Raw genomic sequence first — 19,119 nt, forward strand, 5'->3', positions numbered from 1 at the left:
TTACAAACAAAAATGTTCCATTTGCCATATACTCATGCCTAAGATTAGTCATTTCCTCAATCAATCAATGACAACGACGTCTCACCGCGCAAGGTATGTCACATCAGTATCGGGAAATCTGTCGTCTCAGTGCAGTAAGCCGTTACACTTGCTTTCACGAGAGAGAAAATTCAATTTCATCCCAATCGCTCGGCATAACGATGAATTTTGCGAGCACTTCGGAAAATACTTAAAAATAATGATATGATAATATTAGATTTCATAACACGATATATAGGACCTACCAGTAAAGTGTATTGTAGGACGGTGCTGCACTAATAACCGATTCCCAGCCCATCATTAAGTCATTTAACATTGGCTTCCCAATTGATGGGAAAAGGTAAATCAAGTATAATGCATAACACCGCCGCTCGGTGGATGTGGACTGCTTTTCGGTATCCGTTCGGGGTTCCATGTTTGAACCATCGTTCGTGATACCTCTACTAGAGATGTAATGTAGCAGCAACCAACATCGGTGAACCTGTAATTTTATTGCTTTATCACGTTGGTTCTTCCGGGTGCGCCAGTCCTACCGGAGATTAGCACCACCAGTTGTAGCGAACGGCAGGCAGAGTAGCTAGTAAGCTAACTTCTACTACTCATGTAGACTTGGCAGCAACGCAACCCTTACCTACCCCATTGATACGATTTTCATCTCTTCGCATCGCGCCAGGTTAGCTAGCTCTCGCTCTCGTGCTGTCGCCGATACGGAAAAGTGTGTTTATGTTTTCGCATGTCATATCGTTGTCGTTTTTCCCACCTCGAACCGTGCTAGCTTACGTGTCAACCCCGTTGGGGGACTTGTATTTACGATCTACGGTAGGCAGTCAAGTTTTTGAAATATTAGCAATAACAGTCTCACTGCAATACGTATGGTGTAAAGTAAGTCATATTACGATTATTTATTGATTTCTGATGGATTCAATATAATAAAAGAAATAGGCAAACCAGGAGCTCTAAAGAAGGCTTTCAACATACGCATAAAGGTCACTCACTTTTCGTAGTTTGAAAAAAAAGACTAGGTAAATGAAAATAGCGAGACTGAATCAGTTTTCAATGTACTTTTAGTTCTACATTGTACAACCAGACTTTACAACCTGTAATATATCAACTCAATTTGTGTTGAACATATTCTTCATAACATATATTTTGGGGTGTTCACTGGTTTTTTTTATATGTATTTTTTTCAAATATTTTATAATTTATTAAATATCCGTCCTAACAACAAATAGTCTTCAGAGAAAATGTGTATATGTTAAAAATGTTAAAATATAGAGTTATTCTCGTTGAAACGGGGCCACTATTGACACGATGTCTTCAAGTATTGGAACTTTTACCCTTAATTGATTGAAAATGGTTAAAAATGGGGATTACATTTTTAATACCTCGTTACCTGGTTACTACGTTTAATACCTAACTGTTTCAAACAAATTTGAATTTTCAGCAAGCCTTGGGATCTATAGGTATCATAAGTAATTTCATAAATTTGAAATGAATCAACAAAAAATTTACCCGGTTTTGTAAAGTAGAAGAACAGTGAAAATCCAGTGAAAATGGAACAAAAATCTTTTTGGTGGCTATCTTGGATTTGATCGCCGTATTGGATTTTACCAATAAATCGCCGTTTTCGTAATGAGCCTGCCAACCGGTTTTTGTTTTAAGACCATCATTGGAAAGCTGAGAAAAAATACTACAAGAAACACTCATCAAATCAGATGTGTAGTGCCATTAAGGGGTTATACACAGTTAGGAGCCTTAAAAAGTGGATTTTTCTAGAAATTTTCCTGAGAAAACTTTTTAACAGATTAAAGAAAAAATTTGTAGGCATCTTACAGTAGCTTTTGGCTGAATTTTAACATATTTTGTTTTTGAAAAAAGTTATAGTTATGCTATAGTTAATCTCCTGGAACTCTCCTAAAATAAGGCATCTAGCGGTGAGCACGATATCTTAAAATTGAAATCGGTTGGGGGATCATGGCGAAAACGGCGATTTATTGTAAAATCCAAGATGGCCGCCAATTTTTTTCCCTTCATTTATAAGCCCTATCTCTGCCATTTACAAAACTGTGTCGTTTGTAGTTTGTTTCATAGCAAATGTTGGAACTATCACAATAATTATATGAAAATTGTGAACTTTGCTACAGACAACTGGTGGCTTTATTCAGTTAATGCCATTGTACACCTAATTTTAGGAATGTTTCTTGTAGTATTTTCAATGATGGTCTTAAAACGAAAATCGGTTGGGAGTCTGATTGTGAAAACGGCGATTTATTGATAAAATCCAATATGGCGATCAAATCCAAGATGGCCGCCAAAAAATTATTGCTCCATTTGAAAGCCCTATTCTTCTTCTTTACAGAACCGGGTAAGTAAGTGTAAACTATCTATTCCGATCTGAGCAGACGACCGTGATCTTCATTCGGCGGCAGGTGTGTCGGGTAACCCTTAACAGTCTCGGGATATCTCGGAAGCAGCCTCAGAAAAAACTTTAGAAACCGTAGTGACCCATTGGTTTGTGTAAGGGCTCCATACTATTGAACTAATTTTTGAACATACATTGAACCGGACGAACAGGGGCGTAAAATTATGATGACAGGCAATAGGGATCTCGGAAAGCACTAGCAGCTCTGGATATAAAATTTAAGTTTCTGTTAGTTTTGGTAATGATGCTCGAGTAATGATTTCTGAAAGAGAACCGCTAGTCTAGTAACACTTCAAGGTCTTTCATCACTTTAACTCTATGGACGGGGATAATTTCCGGTGGATTCCAGCAGCACCAATTCTCAAACAATTGCATAAGCCGTAATTCCCTGCATTCTTCAATTGATTTCACGACGATAAAGATTTTGAGGTCATCCGCATATACGCAAGTTTACAAACATCTGGTATCAACGAGCAAATATCATTTAAAATAAATGAAAATAGTAACGGTCCCAGGTTACTTCCCTGTGGTACTCCACAGGGAAATGTTAGCAAAGCTGTACAACTGACATGAACCAAATTAGATAATTAATTTGCGATTAACTAGGTAGGACTTCTCCCATCCTACGAAATGTGTCGAAGCATCTAAGCGATTGATTTTAGCCAACAATAATTGTTGATCAACACGGTCGAAAGCTGCTTTAAGGCCGGTGTAAATGGTATCTATTTGGTATCCATCTTGAAAAGCATTGATGCAGAGCGACGATGCAACAATTCAACGAGATTTGTGTCTATTGATCGCTTTTTGAAGAAACCATGCTGAATAGGTGAAAGGTGAAATGTATGATTTGACTGCAAAACGTACGTCTCCTACCAAAAGTTTGAATCCGGCATACAGCGAGGTGATCCCACGACTCACAGCAGTTAAGGTCCAGACACAATGCATACGGATTTTACTACGTTGCGGATGTTTGACAGAAAACCCAAAGAAAAACTGTCAAATTGCCGCAACGTAGTAAATTCCGTATGCATTGTGTTTGGACCTTTAGTGATGTCACGTCGGTTTCTTTTTTTATGTAGGTACGGGGAATATTATAGATTGCTACAGAAGGTTTTAGTTTCCGAATGGCGGATAGAACGTCTTCGATAGTAAAGCTAATAGCTCTGACGTCAATAGCCTCGATGGGCACGAATCTTAGTGCCAAGATTATAAATTGCTCACTGACAGAATCAGCTGTTAGCACATTAGAAAAATGATCAGCAATCAAATTGCAGATATCCTCGAGAGTGTCATCTGGCTTAAGAATTTTGAAACTTCTAAAAGAATGAAGAACCAGTAACTTTTGTCGAACGTGTACGCCTACATTATACATTAAAGCTAGACTTAAAATTGTATCCTTCAGCGTCAGTATAATATAAATAAATAACAAAGACAATTTTTTTATTGATACCAATCGCTTACTTAACGAAGAGTCTGTCGGTAAGAATTCGGCAGATGAAGGTGCTGCTGAAGTCTGGGTATGAATAACAAATTTCCTTCAACTCGGTGTTAATACAGGGTGTATAATTCGCATGCATACAATGCCGGCCGCTGTTCTTTTGCTCACATAAATACTCGCTGCGGTAAAGTTTGATCAAGGTTTTTCGCTTTGAATGCGAACAACCGACAAGTTGTTTGAAAAATTTTTTCAGATCGTAGTACAATACTCCAGTTTGCTGTAAAATTGAATGAAAACGTGCAAATAATAGTTTTTGTTTTCTTTGCAAACGATGAATCACCAACAAATTGTAAAGTGATGAAAAATGCCAAAAAGTGCGCTCATTCCGTCGTTATTAATAAGCTATTTTGCTCAGAGAAAAATTTTCACAATTGGTTGCCCTGTTTCAAGTAAGATGGGTGTCTGTCTATCCATATCAACATCTTGTGTTATGGATTGTGTAAACTTTTCACATACTTCAATCATTTTCACTAGAGTACCGCTCTAGTAGGAAACAAGAATGCTATCCTTTATGAATTTACATACAAATGCCATTTGCTGAAGGAAGCTTTTCTGCATTGCATTAAGTTGTCGTTTCGTCCGGCGGGAAGTAAATGATTTCCGTTTCCAATAGGGTTGCGACAGAGCGTTCCAGCAAGGTTGATCATTTATCGCATTTTCATTGGCTTGGCAACGAACACGTATCCGTCGTATTCGAGTGTGCTGCTGGTGTTATTTGGATGCGATTTGAATTCGAAATGTTTTTATTTTTGTTCGCTACCCCCAACGCTTGTGTTTCCTTGAGAAAGGACATGGACGTGAGCTTCCAGACAATCTACGTTATTATCGCAATGCTATGTAACAGTAATTTTTTCTTTCGTCATCAGGCATATGACGATAAGGGTAGGATGACGAAGGTCAAGTGTTCCACACGTGACCTATCATAAATATGAAAACAATTTCAAATTACTTCAAGAAATTCCTCAGAACTAAAAGCAAATATTAAAAGTTCAACGTCAAAACTTTTAAATTAAACATACATATTCGTTCCACCAGACACTCTCGGGATCATAATTTAACAATTGAATGGGTTGAATTGAATGTTTCTGAACGGGCAAACTGCCTCAATCGATGATTAAAAGAACTAGTTTATTCCGCTTTCTACTGGACAGATTATTGATACATCTGGAACCGGAAAATGTGTACGATAGGATCGCTCGGTTTATTTATATATTTATTGTCGACGTTGGTATATGTACCGACCAAACTACTCGACTTGTATTTAGCTTGCTAATTTCGATTTCCGGCGATGTTCATATCACGATTGAATCATGTACCAATTGTGTATTATGTTATGCAAGAAACATTTTAAAATATAAGCGATTTACTCAATTATAACGCAGAAGGATTTTTTTTCATAGATTTTGTAAAACTGTAAGACTGAACGACATTGAAGCGTTCTAATTAGCAAAGCCTGGATGCTAATTCCGTTATCGAAATTTGACCTTCTGTTTTTACGACAGACTTCGCAACCAGCTGTTAGAATACAGGGGTCAGTGCTACGATCCTATTGACTCTAACAGCGTCACCTAGCCGAGATTCGAACATACGACGACTGGCTTATTAGACCAGCGTCTTACCTCGAGGCCAACTGGGAAGTTCTAATTAATATTATCTTATTAAAAAATTAGTTGGTGTTTATACGTAGATATCTAACGGATAAAGTCATGATGGATTGATGGATCTGAAGGATCCTCTTTGGTTGTTTTGATTTAGTTATCGTCATCGTCAGCCCGGTTCAATCCATAATCAAGAAATTTGGTTGCTGCCTTTCAAAAAACATATCATTCCCATGCAAAACAGAAAAGTTTTATTACGTATGTCGCATAGTCAGTAAAAATAAACTTTTAACGAAATATCCGTTAACTTTGATACCTGCAAAAATTCTAAAATGTCAGAGCGACTTGACGAATTCATCAATCAACATAAATGAAAAAGCTTTTAGGAAAGCGTCGCTTGCGCTCTGTAATCAAATCTGGCTACCATTTAAAATCATTTCGATCGAGCGTAATCGGTCAATCGCGCTACGGTGGTTGCACAATTTGCCCAATGAAATCACCTGTTTCGTCGTTGTCTGTCACATCCGGATGGCAAACGCTGCTATCTCCATTTGGTGGTACAAAAAGCGTACAAATTGATGATGCTGAACTTCTTCGAAACCATCACACAACCACACATTCCCGCGCGTCAATGTGTACCCGCCCGGTATGCCCATTTGCGTTTGTCGGGTCGAACCGCATGCCATCATTGACCGTCGGAAACCGGTTTTTCCATATAGGTACTAAACATAGTAGGTATATCTCACCTTCAGAGACATTTTGGCTGACGCACAGGTGGCCAAGCTGGGAACCTGCTGATGACGCTGGTTAGTGAAGCATAAATCAAGAAGGGCCTGTGTGTTGCATGTAGTCGCTCCGAAACATAAAACAAGCTAGGCCTAATTTCCACACACTGTGCCTCGCAAGAGCGTATCGTTGGTGAAACTGAAGAAAAGAATTTCTTGGTGGAAATGGCTGGAATTCTCGCCGGTGCTGAATGGATTAGTGTGCAATGTGAATAACCTATGCCTACGGCGGCCTAGGCTTAGATTACAACTGGAATTAATTTCTAAAATCGTTTCATTCGGTACCTATCGAATAATAGAATGGGCAATAAATCAAATTCCACATCAAGTTTTGTTTTGGTTGTATTATACAGTCAAAGAAGCTTAAATTGAAAGAAGTGACACACAGCAATTAATACAATTAGTCGCTCATAAGTTTGACCGTATCGTTTCAGATTCTGTACATGTTATCTTGAAGGAAAGGATAAACATAACGGTTGAGATTCATTAAAGTAACGGCAAAACAAAAACATTTATGATTGATTGCTTTGCATGTTGACAGATAGAGACGAATTGCGGAGTGAATATTAACTGTAATTTTGAAACAGTTTTCAGAAATAGATGCATTTTCTAGTCTTTTTTGCACTGTGGCCATTTCCAATTAATTTTGTTTACAATTTTCTCTTAAATAAATTGCTTTGTAATAGCAGCGCTGAGGCGGTTCACTTAAATATTTATACTGATTGGAATTCCTGCTTATATTGTTTTGCACTGTGAACGGTGCTTGTCATCAACAAGATCGCTAGTACAAGTAAATGGTTGAAAAATAAACATTTAAATCACACTGGGATTCACATTGTGTAAAGGGTGTTCGTTCACGTCCTTGGGTACGAAAATGACTTCGTTGGCTTCGTACCACTCCAATACATCCTTTGAATATTGGCACGAAGGTAGATCCGGCCAGAAGATCGTAGGGCCCTTGAGTTGCTTCGACAGAGGAAACAAATGCTTCTGTGGACACTCCTTGAGGTAGATCTGGCCGTTTACAGTCCCGGTAGTCACGAACGGCGCACTCCGTTTGCCACATGATGTATTTCTTGGCCAAATAATGTATTTCTTAGCAAACTATGAAAGTTTCTGAATCCTTACTTCCTCCGGAACATCAAACTTGTGCTTGGTGGTGAAGTACAGTAGCCCCGGAAGCTGCCGGAAGTCCGCCTTGAGGATTTTCCAGGTGCTTGCGCAAAATAAATTCGCAACGTTGCTTTTCCAGTGACGCCATTTTTTCAATTTTCGAAAAACTGACCGCGATAAAAATAGAGTGTAAACAATACACTCTAAATTACTTCTACTCAAATTTTCAAAAGAAAATACAGAATGGATAATTTTCTACAGCGTTTCTTCCGTGGAGCAAATTTGAAGTGGGACACCCTTTAGTACCGTAGAATTTACATTTTGTGTAGTAACGGTAGATAATCGGCGTCGGCTCAAGTGAAGACTTATATAATTTCAAATTTAGTTTTTAACATTGCAAGTGTATTTAAATACTTTTAAACAGAACTAACACCAAAACTTTATAGTAGATTAGCTTTCTTGCTTCCATAAAAAGCTTGTTCAAATGCGACGTGTTGTTAATTGTTATTCAATGTTGCACCAGTCGCTACCTGAATCTTTGTGATACGTTACCATAGTTACTAGGATACATCAGGAAACAATGGTATGTCACGTGTTGCACATGTTGACCAACGAGAGGATGTGTCTGGCGAGGGTAAAAGACCGTTTCTTCAATTACAGCATTGTCAACGTGCACTCCCTGCAGGAAGCTAGACTCATTGACGAGAATAAAGCTTTCTTCCTGCATCTAGAGGCATCTAGAGGCAACGTCAACTGTTCAACATGGAACATTAAGTAGATCAGGAATGATTCTACCTCAGAGCAATAAACAGGACAGAAAAATTTGAACTTTGCTTTGTTTGCAATAGGATGGGTTCTTCTAACCCATCGTATTGGTCGCCGAAAGCTGGATGAAGCCCCTCTTAAGGACTGTTGGAGTGCCGCGAAAACAGCCATTAACAGTGAGAGGAGAACTGTTTTTGACGTGTGGCTCCGAGTAGACGTAACGAATGGTTTGACGAGGAGTGCCAGCAGATATTGGATGAGAAGTACGCAACGTGGGCACAATTGCTGCATAGAGCCTTCAGAATGTTGAGCGATACAAACAGAGGCAGAGGTAGCAAACTCTTCCGGGAGAAGAAGCGCCACCAGGAGCAGAAGGAGTGCGAAGAACTCGAGCAGCTGTACCGCTGTCACGACACACGGAAGTTTCATCAAAGACTAAACGAATCTTGTAAAGGCTTTATGCAGCAGGTTGAAATTTGCAGATATAAAGACGGAGGTATTTTGACTGACGACCGTGTTGCCGGACCCATTCGAATCTCGCAGGGGAATCCGTCAAGGAGATGGTGTTTCCTGCCTGCTGTTCAACATTGTGCTTGAAGATGTTATAAGATGAGTGGCTGCCGAAATACGGGGCACAATTTTCAATAAAATCAGTCAACTCATCTGCTTTGCTGACGACGTGGATGCTGATGGCAGAACATTTGCGGCAGTGGAAGATCAGTACACCAAACTAAAACGCGAAGCAGAGAAGGCTGGGTTGAAGATAAAGACGAGGCCCGCTGGTATTCAACGGGGATGAGTTTGAGGTAGCTGAGGAGTTCATATAACTCGGCTCACTGGCAACAACAATACCAGCCGTGAGATTAAAAGGCGTATTATCAGCGGAAATCTACTTGGGCATACGTTTGGGATGTGTTGATACTTGGGATACGTTCCTCCGCAAATACAAGGCCAACTGGAGATCACTTGACTAACGAACAATAAACAAAAACGAATTCATTTACAAATTCCAGCGAAGCCTTCCGTGTCTGCTAAACATTCAGTAATTGAATAACCTGTCAGCTGCCGCGAATTGCGTGTGCCTACTGCATGAAGCTCTTTCCGCCTGGCGTTTCGACACTCGAAGACAGATGGAGACGGCCTTAATAGAATTGGCGAAAAATTGGACAGATTAAGATTAATACAGTCGCTGGAAAGGATGGAATTTCGGCAGAACTTTAGTAACGGCACTTCCTTGGATAATGTTCAGGATTTGAAAGGAGTTGAAAACATCCGATGAATGGATTAAAGGTGTGGTTTGTTTGTTCCATCTAGGGGCTTCACGAGAGCCTGCGCTCTACGGATTAGTTTTTCACAATTCCTTCAGAATTCTTGGGAATACAACATTATTCAGCCAGAGCCAAGGGGAAAGTCGCTGAGAACGTTGTGCCAGGCACTATTTAGCGAACGATGTCTTACACAGTTGAGCTCGTTGATCATAATTGCGGAACATTTATTGCACACTGTGGCACCCAAGTGGCACATCCAAACTCTAAAATTTTGGATTCCGGCATCTCTGCCAATTTTTGACATTATCAAACTGAACAAAGCAGCACAAGTTTGACGTGATCGGCACGTTGCCGGCACAATAAACCATGCAATGAACAAAATTGGCACAAATAAGGTGCATAGAGTGTTCTAAGCGACTTATCCTTGGCCAGAGCAGATAATGCAAAAATGCGGCTTTACAGATAAACTAGCTCGCCTGATCAAAACTATTCTAAAATGATATGCAGAGCCGCAGTTTGACATTGGCGCCCTTGGCGAAGACCCAATTTATCATTACCTCGATTCTGAAATCCTTGTTCTTGCCGATAAGATTTTAAGCCACCAACCAGATTCAGAACCTGCACTAAATTCTGGACTGCAATTTTTATCAGATTTTGTTCCGAATTTTGTAAAAAATTTTAGAACAGATTCGACAACAGAACAGACTAGAGTTTTAAAACCACCAACCAGATTTTGGATCAGGTTTTGAACCAGATTCCGGACCATCAGGACAAGATTGCGGACCACTTTTTTTTTATCAAATTTTGTTCCAGATTTTGTAACAAATTTTGGAACAGATTTGAACTATATCTTGGACTACATTTTTAAGATTCTGGACTGGACTTGACTTGAATGTTGAACCTCCATGAGATTCTGGGTCAAATTTTGAGCCACATTTTAATCTAATTTGGACCATTTTTTTTTATATTGGACCACATTTTTTATCAGTTTCTTGATCGGATGTGGGACCAGATTTTGAACCACATACTAGACCAAGACCAGATTTTGAGACCGGGCCAGATTCTGGAGCACATTTTTAATTAGATTTGGTCAAGATTTTGGATCAAATTTTAAACCAGATTCTCAAACTGGGCCAGATTATAAACTAGATTTTGGACCTGGACCGTATTTTGAACCTGGATAATTTTACGCACGACATTTTTTTTATCAGATTCTGGAACAGAATTGGACTAGATTGTGGACCATGTTTTGGTCCTAATTTTGTATCAGGTTTTGGATCAGATTCTAAACGTGCTTCCAGTGCGTCATAGCGCGACATTGTGGTGGCCTTGGCGAAGATGATTCGTACAACTCCCAGTAACTAGTACTTCGCTACACTCGAAAGTGCCTTACTGAGGTTCAGGCCGTTTTTGGCTCCCCCTAGAGCTAGCGCCCTTGGAGGGGGCCAATCTGGCCAATTGCATGCTACGGCGCTGGTGATATGCTACGTGTACGGTTCTATGGCTCTCGTGTTTCTTTGATTTGCGCAGAATATTGGGGCATAACGAGAGGCATAATTGTCAACTACTTCAAAGCCTCGCAGACGACCTCGACGTTGTTACTAAAGAAACTTTGGCACAGCATAGGAAATCTATGCCAAAGGCTAAGAGAATTGGGCTAATAATCAATATTGACTACGATTAACTTGAACTGCCCATAAATGCATAACAGTCCCATCTGACTTTTCACCACTTTTGAGATAAACCTGGGAATCATCTTTAAATTAACTGTTCTTTCAATATTTCAAACAAAAAAGTTATGTTTGTTCCCAAGATGTTGAAAAAAATATCAAACTATGTCAGTCCCATATTACAAATAAACGCATAACAGTCACAGTAGTAAAAATACATCAATAAGCATCTGTTTTTGGGAAATGCATAGACCGATTCGCCTGCAGCAACTACCAAACGGAAGTTTTCATGGCCTAGAACAGTATTGAGGAGAATTAGGATCGGATAAAAGGTTCCGTAGTTACAGTGGGAACAAGTTCCGGAATATATGGAACTTGAACATAGAAGCACCTTGAATCACAACAAACCCATCACGTGACACCTATAAGTTCACGGATTTGCAAATCTAGAATATTGGTAGTCGTATAAAGTGTTCAAGACGCCATTGGCCACATCTAAACATGTCCGTGAAAGTTCCGGATACCTCTATGGGGATTAGTTTCTGAATTTAACTAATATACAACATGTGACATCTCTAAGTTGGTACTCGAAATTGCAAAACTAGTTCGAGTTAGTTCATTTGTTATCATATATAGTGTCCAGGATCACATTGGTCATACTCGGACACGACTGAGAGTGTTCCGGACACACAGGAAAGCGACCAGCTTCTGAGTCGAACAAACCCCATCATGCGACCCCACTATAAACTCAAGATAACAAATTACAAATAAAAGGAGAAAAGGACAGGAAGAGATTTGAATCAAAGCGGACATTTTGAACAATTGAATTGAACGAGCACGTAAATTATCAAAACAATGACACGTGGTCTTGAAAATACTGCCGAGTCGCCGGCAACCCAAGAATCAACGCATGCTGTGACTGAGACTGTTATGCGTTTATTCTTGCTTATTCAATCCCAAATAAACGCATAACAGTAACTTCGGTAGTTTTTCAAAGTTTTGTAACAAATTTTAAGTCGCTTGTGAACAAATTGCTTGTAAAAGTATTCTGTTTTGTATATTCAAGTGATATTATAACGATTTGGACGATTTGTTTTCAAAATCGATTCAATATTGAAGAAAAATTATCACGGTTTCAACAGCGTTTTTCGAAGTTGCATGATTTTGCAGATGTGACTGTCTTCCATTTATGGGCAGTGAAGTGGTCGATGAGTTCATATATTTGGGATCTCTGGGCATCGCCGACAACAATACGAGTAAGGATATTCAATGACCCATTCATGCTGCATGTCGAGTTAACTTTTTCCTCCGCAAGACACTTTGATGAAGGAGTATACGCCGCCGCACAGAGCTGGCGATGTACAAAACGCAAATCTAACCGGTAGTCCTTTAGGACCTCGAGACTGCAACCTTGCTCACAGAAGATATACGTGCACTTTCCGTATTTGAACGACAGGTGAAGTGGACTGTTTTTGGTGAAGTACAAAAACGGAATGCGGAGAGCGCCGGAGACGTAGGAACCACAACCTGTAGGCACTACTTTAAGAGATTGCCATCGCATCACCTGGTAAAAGTCGGGAGGCTACGGTGGGTCGGCCATGTTGCAAGGATGCCGGACGGCTGTGTAGCGAAATCTGTTCTTTTCAAGAACCGGCTGGTGAGTAGGAAACTTCTCAACATACTTGGCGGGTCGAGATCGAAGTTGTCTTGTAAGTGGCGAGACACTCAAAGAATTGGCAACCCATAGTCTAGGACTATTGATTTGTCTTGTCAGTTGAATTCTGAAACGTTACAGAGAAATGTAGTAGGCAGGTAAAATTATTCCTGAGTTTTTTTTTGAGAAGAACGTTAATCACGGGCAATTGTTAACTCATGTAGGTACATTCAGTTTAAAATTTCCGTAATTTTGTATTTAATTGTCTTTAAATACATCTGTCGTGCAGCTAGAGACCCAGTTTTCATATTTATTGTAATCCAATATGTCCCGCATCAGTCTAGAAATAATCTGCTCACTTTAGGAATAATGTTGAGAGATTTAAAGCGCTAACCACGGACTAATAATCAATGCGTAAAAAACCAAATGTACCTATGATAAGAAAAGGCTCTAGAGAACGAAATTTTTTGCAGAAGTGGGCACCACTAATCAGCTAACCGCTAATATTTTAGCTAGCGAGTAGCACGTTCGCTAAGTTTTAAATGTGCTAGCGCTTCTATTAGCTTCCGATAAATATAAGTACTACTAAATAAACTACCAGCCAGTAATTTTTGGAAACAATATTTGGAAATAGTACAACTAGCCATGAATTAACTATATTTGCTCGCGTCGCGAACAGCCGCGAGCAATTTTATCAATTTGCAAGAAATCGCACTCTTATTTTTGTTATTATTTTTAAAATTAGCGGCTAGTAGTTTATTTGCGAATGAAAGCGCTAACACATTCAAAACCTAGCGAACGCACTACTCGCTGGCTAAAAGGTTAGTGGTTAGCTGATTAGCGGTGCCCACCTCTGATTTTTTGCCTCCCATGGACAGTGACTATTGAAGACGATGAACTCAAAGTGGTTGAAATCTCTGGCCACCGCTGACAACAATACGAGTAAATACATTTAACGACGCATTTAAACAGAAATTCGGGCCTACCCGACAAACATTTTTGTTGTATAATAGCTTATTAAGAGCTTGTTTACTGGAAATTGGCTGCATAATGTTTGAATAAACTGCTCTTCAAATAAAATATTTGTTTAGTACTCCTCTCTCCACAAAACGGAATGTGGAGAGTGACGCAAACGTATAAGCTGCAAGCACTACTTGTAGAGACTCTCGTACACCTGGTGAACGTCGGGAGGCTACGGTAGGCTGGCCCCGTTGCAAGGATGCTTTACGGCTGTGTAGCGAAACCTGTTCTTTTCAAGATGGAGAGAAAATCTGCTGGTGGAAAGGAAACTACTGCTCAACATGCTTGATGTGTCGAGAACGAAGCTGTCTTGCGGTTGTCGAGGCGCTCAACGAATAGGCAACCCGTAGTCCAGGACCGAATGGAATGTAGGCGAGTTCTGGACGTTGAACTAATAACTAATCAAACTGTTCAGAACCTAATGCTAATGGTAAGAGACCATAACCGTCGAAAATTTAAAAAAATAATCAGTGATTGTTAATTTATGTTAAGTTTAAGAGAGTAAAGATTTAGGTTAGGTTGACCAGGCGTGCCGTATTTTGATGACCCAGGGTCCTGCATTGGTTGGTTTTATTATCGTGCCATTTAAATATTAACACCCTGCAGAGAAATGTTACACACGAGGTAGAATTTTTCAAGAGTTTTTTTTAAGAAGCATCCTACTCACGGATAATTGTCAAATCATGTAAATTCAGCTTAAAATTCCCGTAATTTTGTATTGAATTGTCTGTAAATACATCTGTCATGCCACTAGAGACCCAATTTTCATTTTTATTGTAATCCAATATGTCCCGCACTAATCAAAAAATAATCTGGTCACTTTAACTAAGGTATACTGTAGAGAGTTACATTTAAAGCGCTAACCACACTCGTATAAAAATAAGCGAATTTCCTCAACCTGCAGCAACCTCTCCTATGAATTACTAGCAAGCATGAAATCACTAAATATTATTGGCAAAACTTTAGTTTTTTCTCATACTGTCTTGAAAAGAATTTTAAAACAAGTGCGCTACACAATCGTTTGATGTGGAAGAGAAAACTAAAATTCCACATTGTTGGACAGTGCCTATGAGTTTTTTCGCTTCGTATCTACTGGTCAAAATATTGCTTAATTTTATTTTAAATTATTTCAAGTCATAAAAACTCAGCCCATGTTTTGTGTTGTATGGACTTAAAACATTCCAACTCATGATTGAGACGGAATTCTGTTTTCACCAATTGGATTGGTAAATGGATTATTAGTTGCTCAGGTTTCGTTCTTATTGTATGTAATAGATTTCGTCGTTTTTATTTACGTTTCACATTTCGTAAATCTAATATTGGTAGATGAGATCTGTTTATAGATAAACTATTTGATTCGATGCATTGAATTAGAACGCCCACATACACATTTACCACCAAGAGATAAAATCGATGGCAGATATTAAGCTCTTCACGCATAATGGCTTTGATTGATTATTCTCCGTTATTTTTCATATTCCGTCTTCCACACGTCTGGCCACCATTATTATTGTGTGGCAATTATCGGCGTCCGAGAGGAGACGACTCCACCCAAGGTCCTAACCTAGCCATCAACAAACCATCAGCCCTATAGGAGCAGTTCACGTACGATTAACGTCGTGACTCAGAGGTTTTATGTTTCAGAAAATTTCGACCCGGGTCAGCCCACAGCCTCCAATATGGGCTTTCTTCTGCCGACATAATTTATTTTAAGAACAGGTCAACATTCTCGACTTTTTGAGAGACAAGGTAAGCTTAATTTTACGGTTTGTCGTTTTGCGGGACCCTAATATGTTAAGGTGTTTCAATCTTATTTGAAACCAATGTCAAAGTTCTAGTTGGCTGTCAATACATCAGCAAAGTTTTTGAATATAATCATACTGATACATTACACTACTAACAATTGAGTACAACAATTAATAGTGAATAAATGCTGCATACTTAAGAGGGGACCCTACTCTGGAAAGTTGGAAAAATCGAAATTTATTTCTTTGCATTTCCAAGACGCTTATACCTTCAGAAATGCCATGCCAAAAGGATTTTTTGATATCTGATCTCGTTGAAAACTTACGGCAAATATTATGGAGTCACCTCAAGGGAAGTCCATTGCTGTACGAAACTTTGAACGCGTTTTCCCCGAAAACATGTTTCTTAAGCTGGCGGTACGAGTATCTCAGAATCTAGTGGACCGATTTGGCTGAATTTTTTTTTCAGCATGTAAAAATGAATTATCTAAATTGTTACGTAGCCGTTTTTTTATATCACAATTTTTCAATTTTTTTTGAGCTCTTAATTGGTGATTTTTGATGAAAAAACACCTTTCTTTTGGAAAAATTGCCGCCTTGGTAATTTTTCGAATTTTCAAAAACTGCTACATAACAATTTAGGTATTGACCTAAAGCTTCAAAATCATCCTTGAAATCCGTTCTACGATACTTCGTTGGTTCCCGGCACGTACCGCCAGCAAGAAACGCTTTTCTAGAGGGCGTTCACGCGCCCACCTGCCACCAGCATAATAATCACTATTCTGGTATCCAAAAAATACAAAAGATATCTTCAAATATACCTTTACCAGTAACCAAAATACCCCAACACTTAACTATAATTCTAGCATCTGAATTTTTTTTCGAAAATCTATTATTTTTCGGTCTTTCAGAGTAGGGTCCCCCCCCCCCTTAATATCATATCAGATTGTGTTGTGATAACTAGTTACCTAGCAAGCAACAAACTATTTGTTTAGTCATTCATGTCCTTCTCTTCTAGAGCCAAGATTAAATGTATATTACCAATACCATCAACAGTTTTTCATGTTCTTTGATTGTGAACTTCAAATATTTTTAGTGTTTTCCAATTGACTTGTACCTTGTTTATTTTTCTAATGCACGAAAGAAACTTTCTGAGTGATAGGATTTTATATAAAAAAAGATGCAGGCATTGAGACGTTAAATCGAAGGACTTCCCTTTTCTAAAATTAAATCTAATGAGCTTATCATTTGATAGTAATAGTATCATTAGCGTAAATAAGGAATGTTTGTTGAGTTACAAACGGAATAAAATACAAAATATTTATGTGGCTTATAAAGCGGAGTCACTGAAAGCCTCGCGTCCGTGTTTATTTAGATACGAATTCATGCGTGGATGAGGTCGCTGCTGATTCGGTTCCTACGGTTCCTGTATATCAATATTGTTGTCTATTTATTTAAAAGAAAACGATGTACCTAACGGTGTACTGACTCATTTCCAACTGAGTCAACAAATTGTTAGAAAACCGGCAAGCAAATATGTAGTAGAATCGAAACGATTTTATTCCAAATACAAACTTTAACCGTTTATAATATCCACCCAAAGCCGGGTTCGTCACGTTAACGAAATTGCTTTCCATCCATTACCGCAGGTAAGAATTTAGGCTTATGATTATGATGACTACGAATACGATTAAGGTAAAGTAATAATAATGCAAAATAGGCCTGAAGGCGGGTCAGCTGATGGTATATACGTACTTGATTACGGTTTGCATTGTTGTGCTGGTCATATCGGCTTCGTTGCGAAAAGAGAAACCCGTCACAACCAATAAACAATCTACAGGTGGGTTACTTAACACACTGATTCACACAATAATAATGAATAACTGAGTTTTTCTTCTCTTCGACTTTTTTTTTTGAATGGCTAATTTCCAGTAGCTACAAACAATGATTATTTTCTCTACAACCAATTCATTCCACCTCACTGCCGGTGCTTCCTTTTCCACGGAGCATGAATCGATTTTCAAGACTTCCTTCAATTTTCCCTACATTATCTGCAGCGTTTCCTGTAAATATTTCAATCACAATTATTTGTTAAAACGTTGCGACGTCCTCGCGATGGCGGAGAAATTTTACTCCACGAGTTTTGTTTTGCCCACCACCACGCGGTGAAAGTTACACATGCAAGCAACCGGACCTTGTGTGTCAGTTGGGTTGGCGGTCGATTAATATCGCGCGCCTCGTGCTAATCAGTAATCGAAACACAACAATCACGCAAGCTTTTCTGGACTGCACTGGCTGGTCGGTAAAGAAAGGGTAATTATTAAAATTAGCAGCATATAGTGATCCCGAATCTTAAGGCCACAGCAATATGTGTTAAATTTGACATTGAATGTAGTCCAGCTTGCAGTTCCACCGCGCCAAGTCCTCTCGATTAGTTTGCGTGCATATGCAAAACTTTCAAGTTCTATGCGTGGATCCTTCTTCTTATACAACACAACCGCAAAATTGACGATCACGTTCGTAAGGTCCACGCGGGGTTATCACTGTACTGTACGCGTACTTGTAAAACCATTCGTCACAACACGACCCGGCCTTGCTGATATTATGAAAACAGTGCCCACAAAACAACTAAATTATTTAAAAGCAACACCAACCTCGAGTGTCAACAAGAACTATTCATTCATGTATTCATTTCCCATCCTAGCTGACAAGTCAGATCTTCACAGATAGAAAGGAAACGCGTGCTTCGAAAGTAAATCGAATTTGGCAGGGTTTTCAGTAGCAGGAAACCGCGATAGCAAAACGAACAAAGCTCGACCGTCTACCAGGTCGGCTACGAGAGAACTAAACATTCACGATGGCAGTTTCACAGTTTTATACCGCCGTTCAATCGTCCGTTTGTTGAATGATCGGTCGCTGCTGTGTTGTGCTTGTGCTGGCTGTGCTGTGACCGTCTTGTCTGGTGGCATTTTCGCGTATTGATTTTGACGAGTGCGTTTTGCTATAGGTGTCTTACCTGCGGTAAGTAAGAAGGATGCACAATTCGCCACGATCCCTCCCGGTTCGCAAATCACCCCGGCAGGGTCGGAAAAATTGCGGCTATTTATCGGTGATGCAAACTTCAGCAGAATTTTCTTTTCTGTATCGTAACTAGTGAAATGGTTACATTTAGCTGTTTAATTCGATTAACTTGTCCGGTGCGCCTAGTGTGGGGTACGGTGCGGTACGCACCTCATCATCTAATTTCGATTAATGTCCATGCTGCGGAACGAGTGGTCTAATTTTTCGAAGTTTATGGTTGACACTTCCTTATTTGTTATTTGACTGGACCAGGACTAGACAGGACTGAATTGTTTTATCAGTTGGATAAAAATTCTTTAGTAATTTTTGGCCCAATTTTAGCTTCTTGTCAGTTTGATATTCATTTTCTTCAAACAACTTGTGTACTTTTCAAGCCACGCTTATGTCGCTCATGTTGTTTGGATTGCATTGTATCGAACATCTGTACAACATGTAAATGAAGTACCTGAGGATGTTATCGT

The 19,119-nt window shown here is 39.3% G+C and overlaps 1 protein-coding gene across 4 annotated transcripts in view; it reads right to left on the bottom strand.

The window, feature by feature from the left end:
- The window catches only part of LOC128741844 (neprilysin-2-like), a 49,546-nt gene extending 31,139 nt beyond the window's left edge, over nucleotides 1-18,407 (bottom strand). Inside the window, exons 1-2 of one of the 4 annotated variants that reach the window (XM_053837939.1) lie at nucleotides 18,232-18,407; nucleotides 17,333-17,640 (exon numbers count right to left, since the gene is read on the bottom strand). In XM_053837939.1, the coding sequence (XP_053693914.1) occupies nucleotides 17,333-17,364 (32 nt within the window). In that variant the 5' untranslated portion in view covers nucleotides 17,365-17,640; nucleotides 18,232-18,407. Of the gene's footprint in view, nucleotides 1-17,332; nucleotides 17,641-17,771; nucleotides 18,031-18,075 lie in introns of those variants that run through there. The other 3 variants (XM_053837940.1, XM_053837942.1, XM_053837941.1) reach the window with 3 other exon arrangements.
- Between the last annotated feature and the right edge of the window lie 712 nt (nucleotides 18,408-19,119).

This window comes from Sabethes cyaneus, chromosome 3 (assembly GCF_943734655.1).
Source record: "Sabethes cyaneus chromosome 3, idSabCyanKW18_F2, whole genome shotgun sequence".
NCBI classification, from domain to species: Eukaryota; Metazoa; Arthropoda; class Insecta; order Diptera; family Culicidae; genus Sabethes; species Sabethes cyaneus.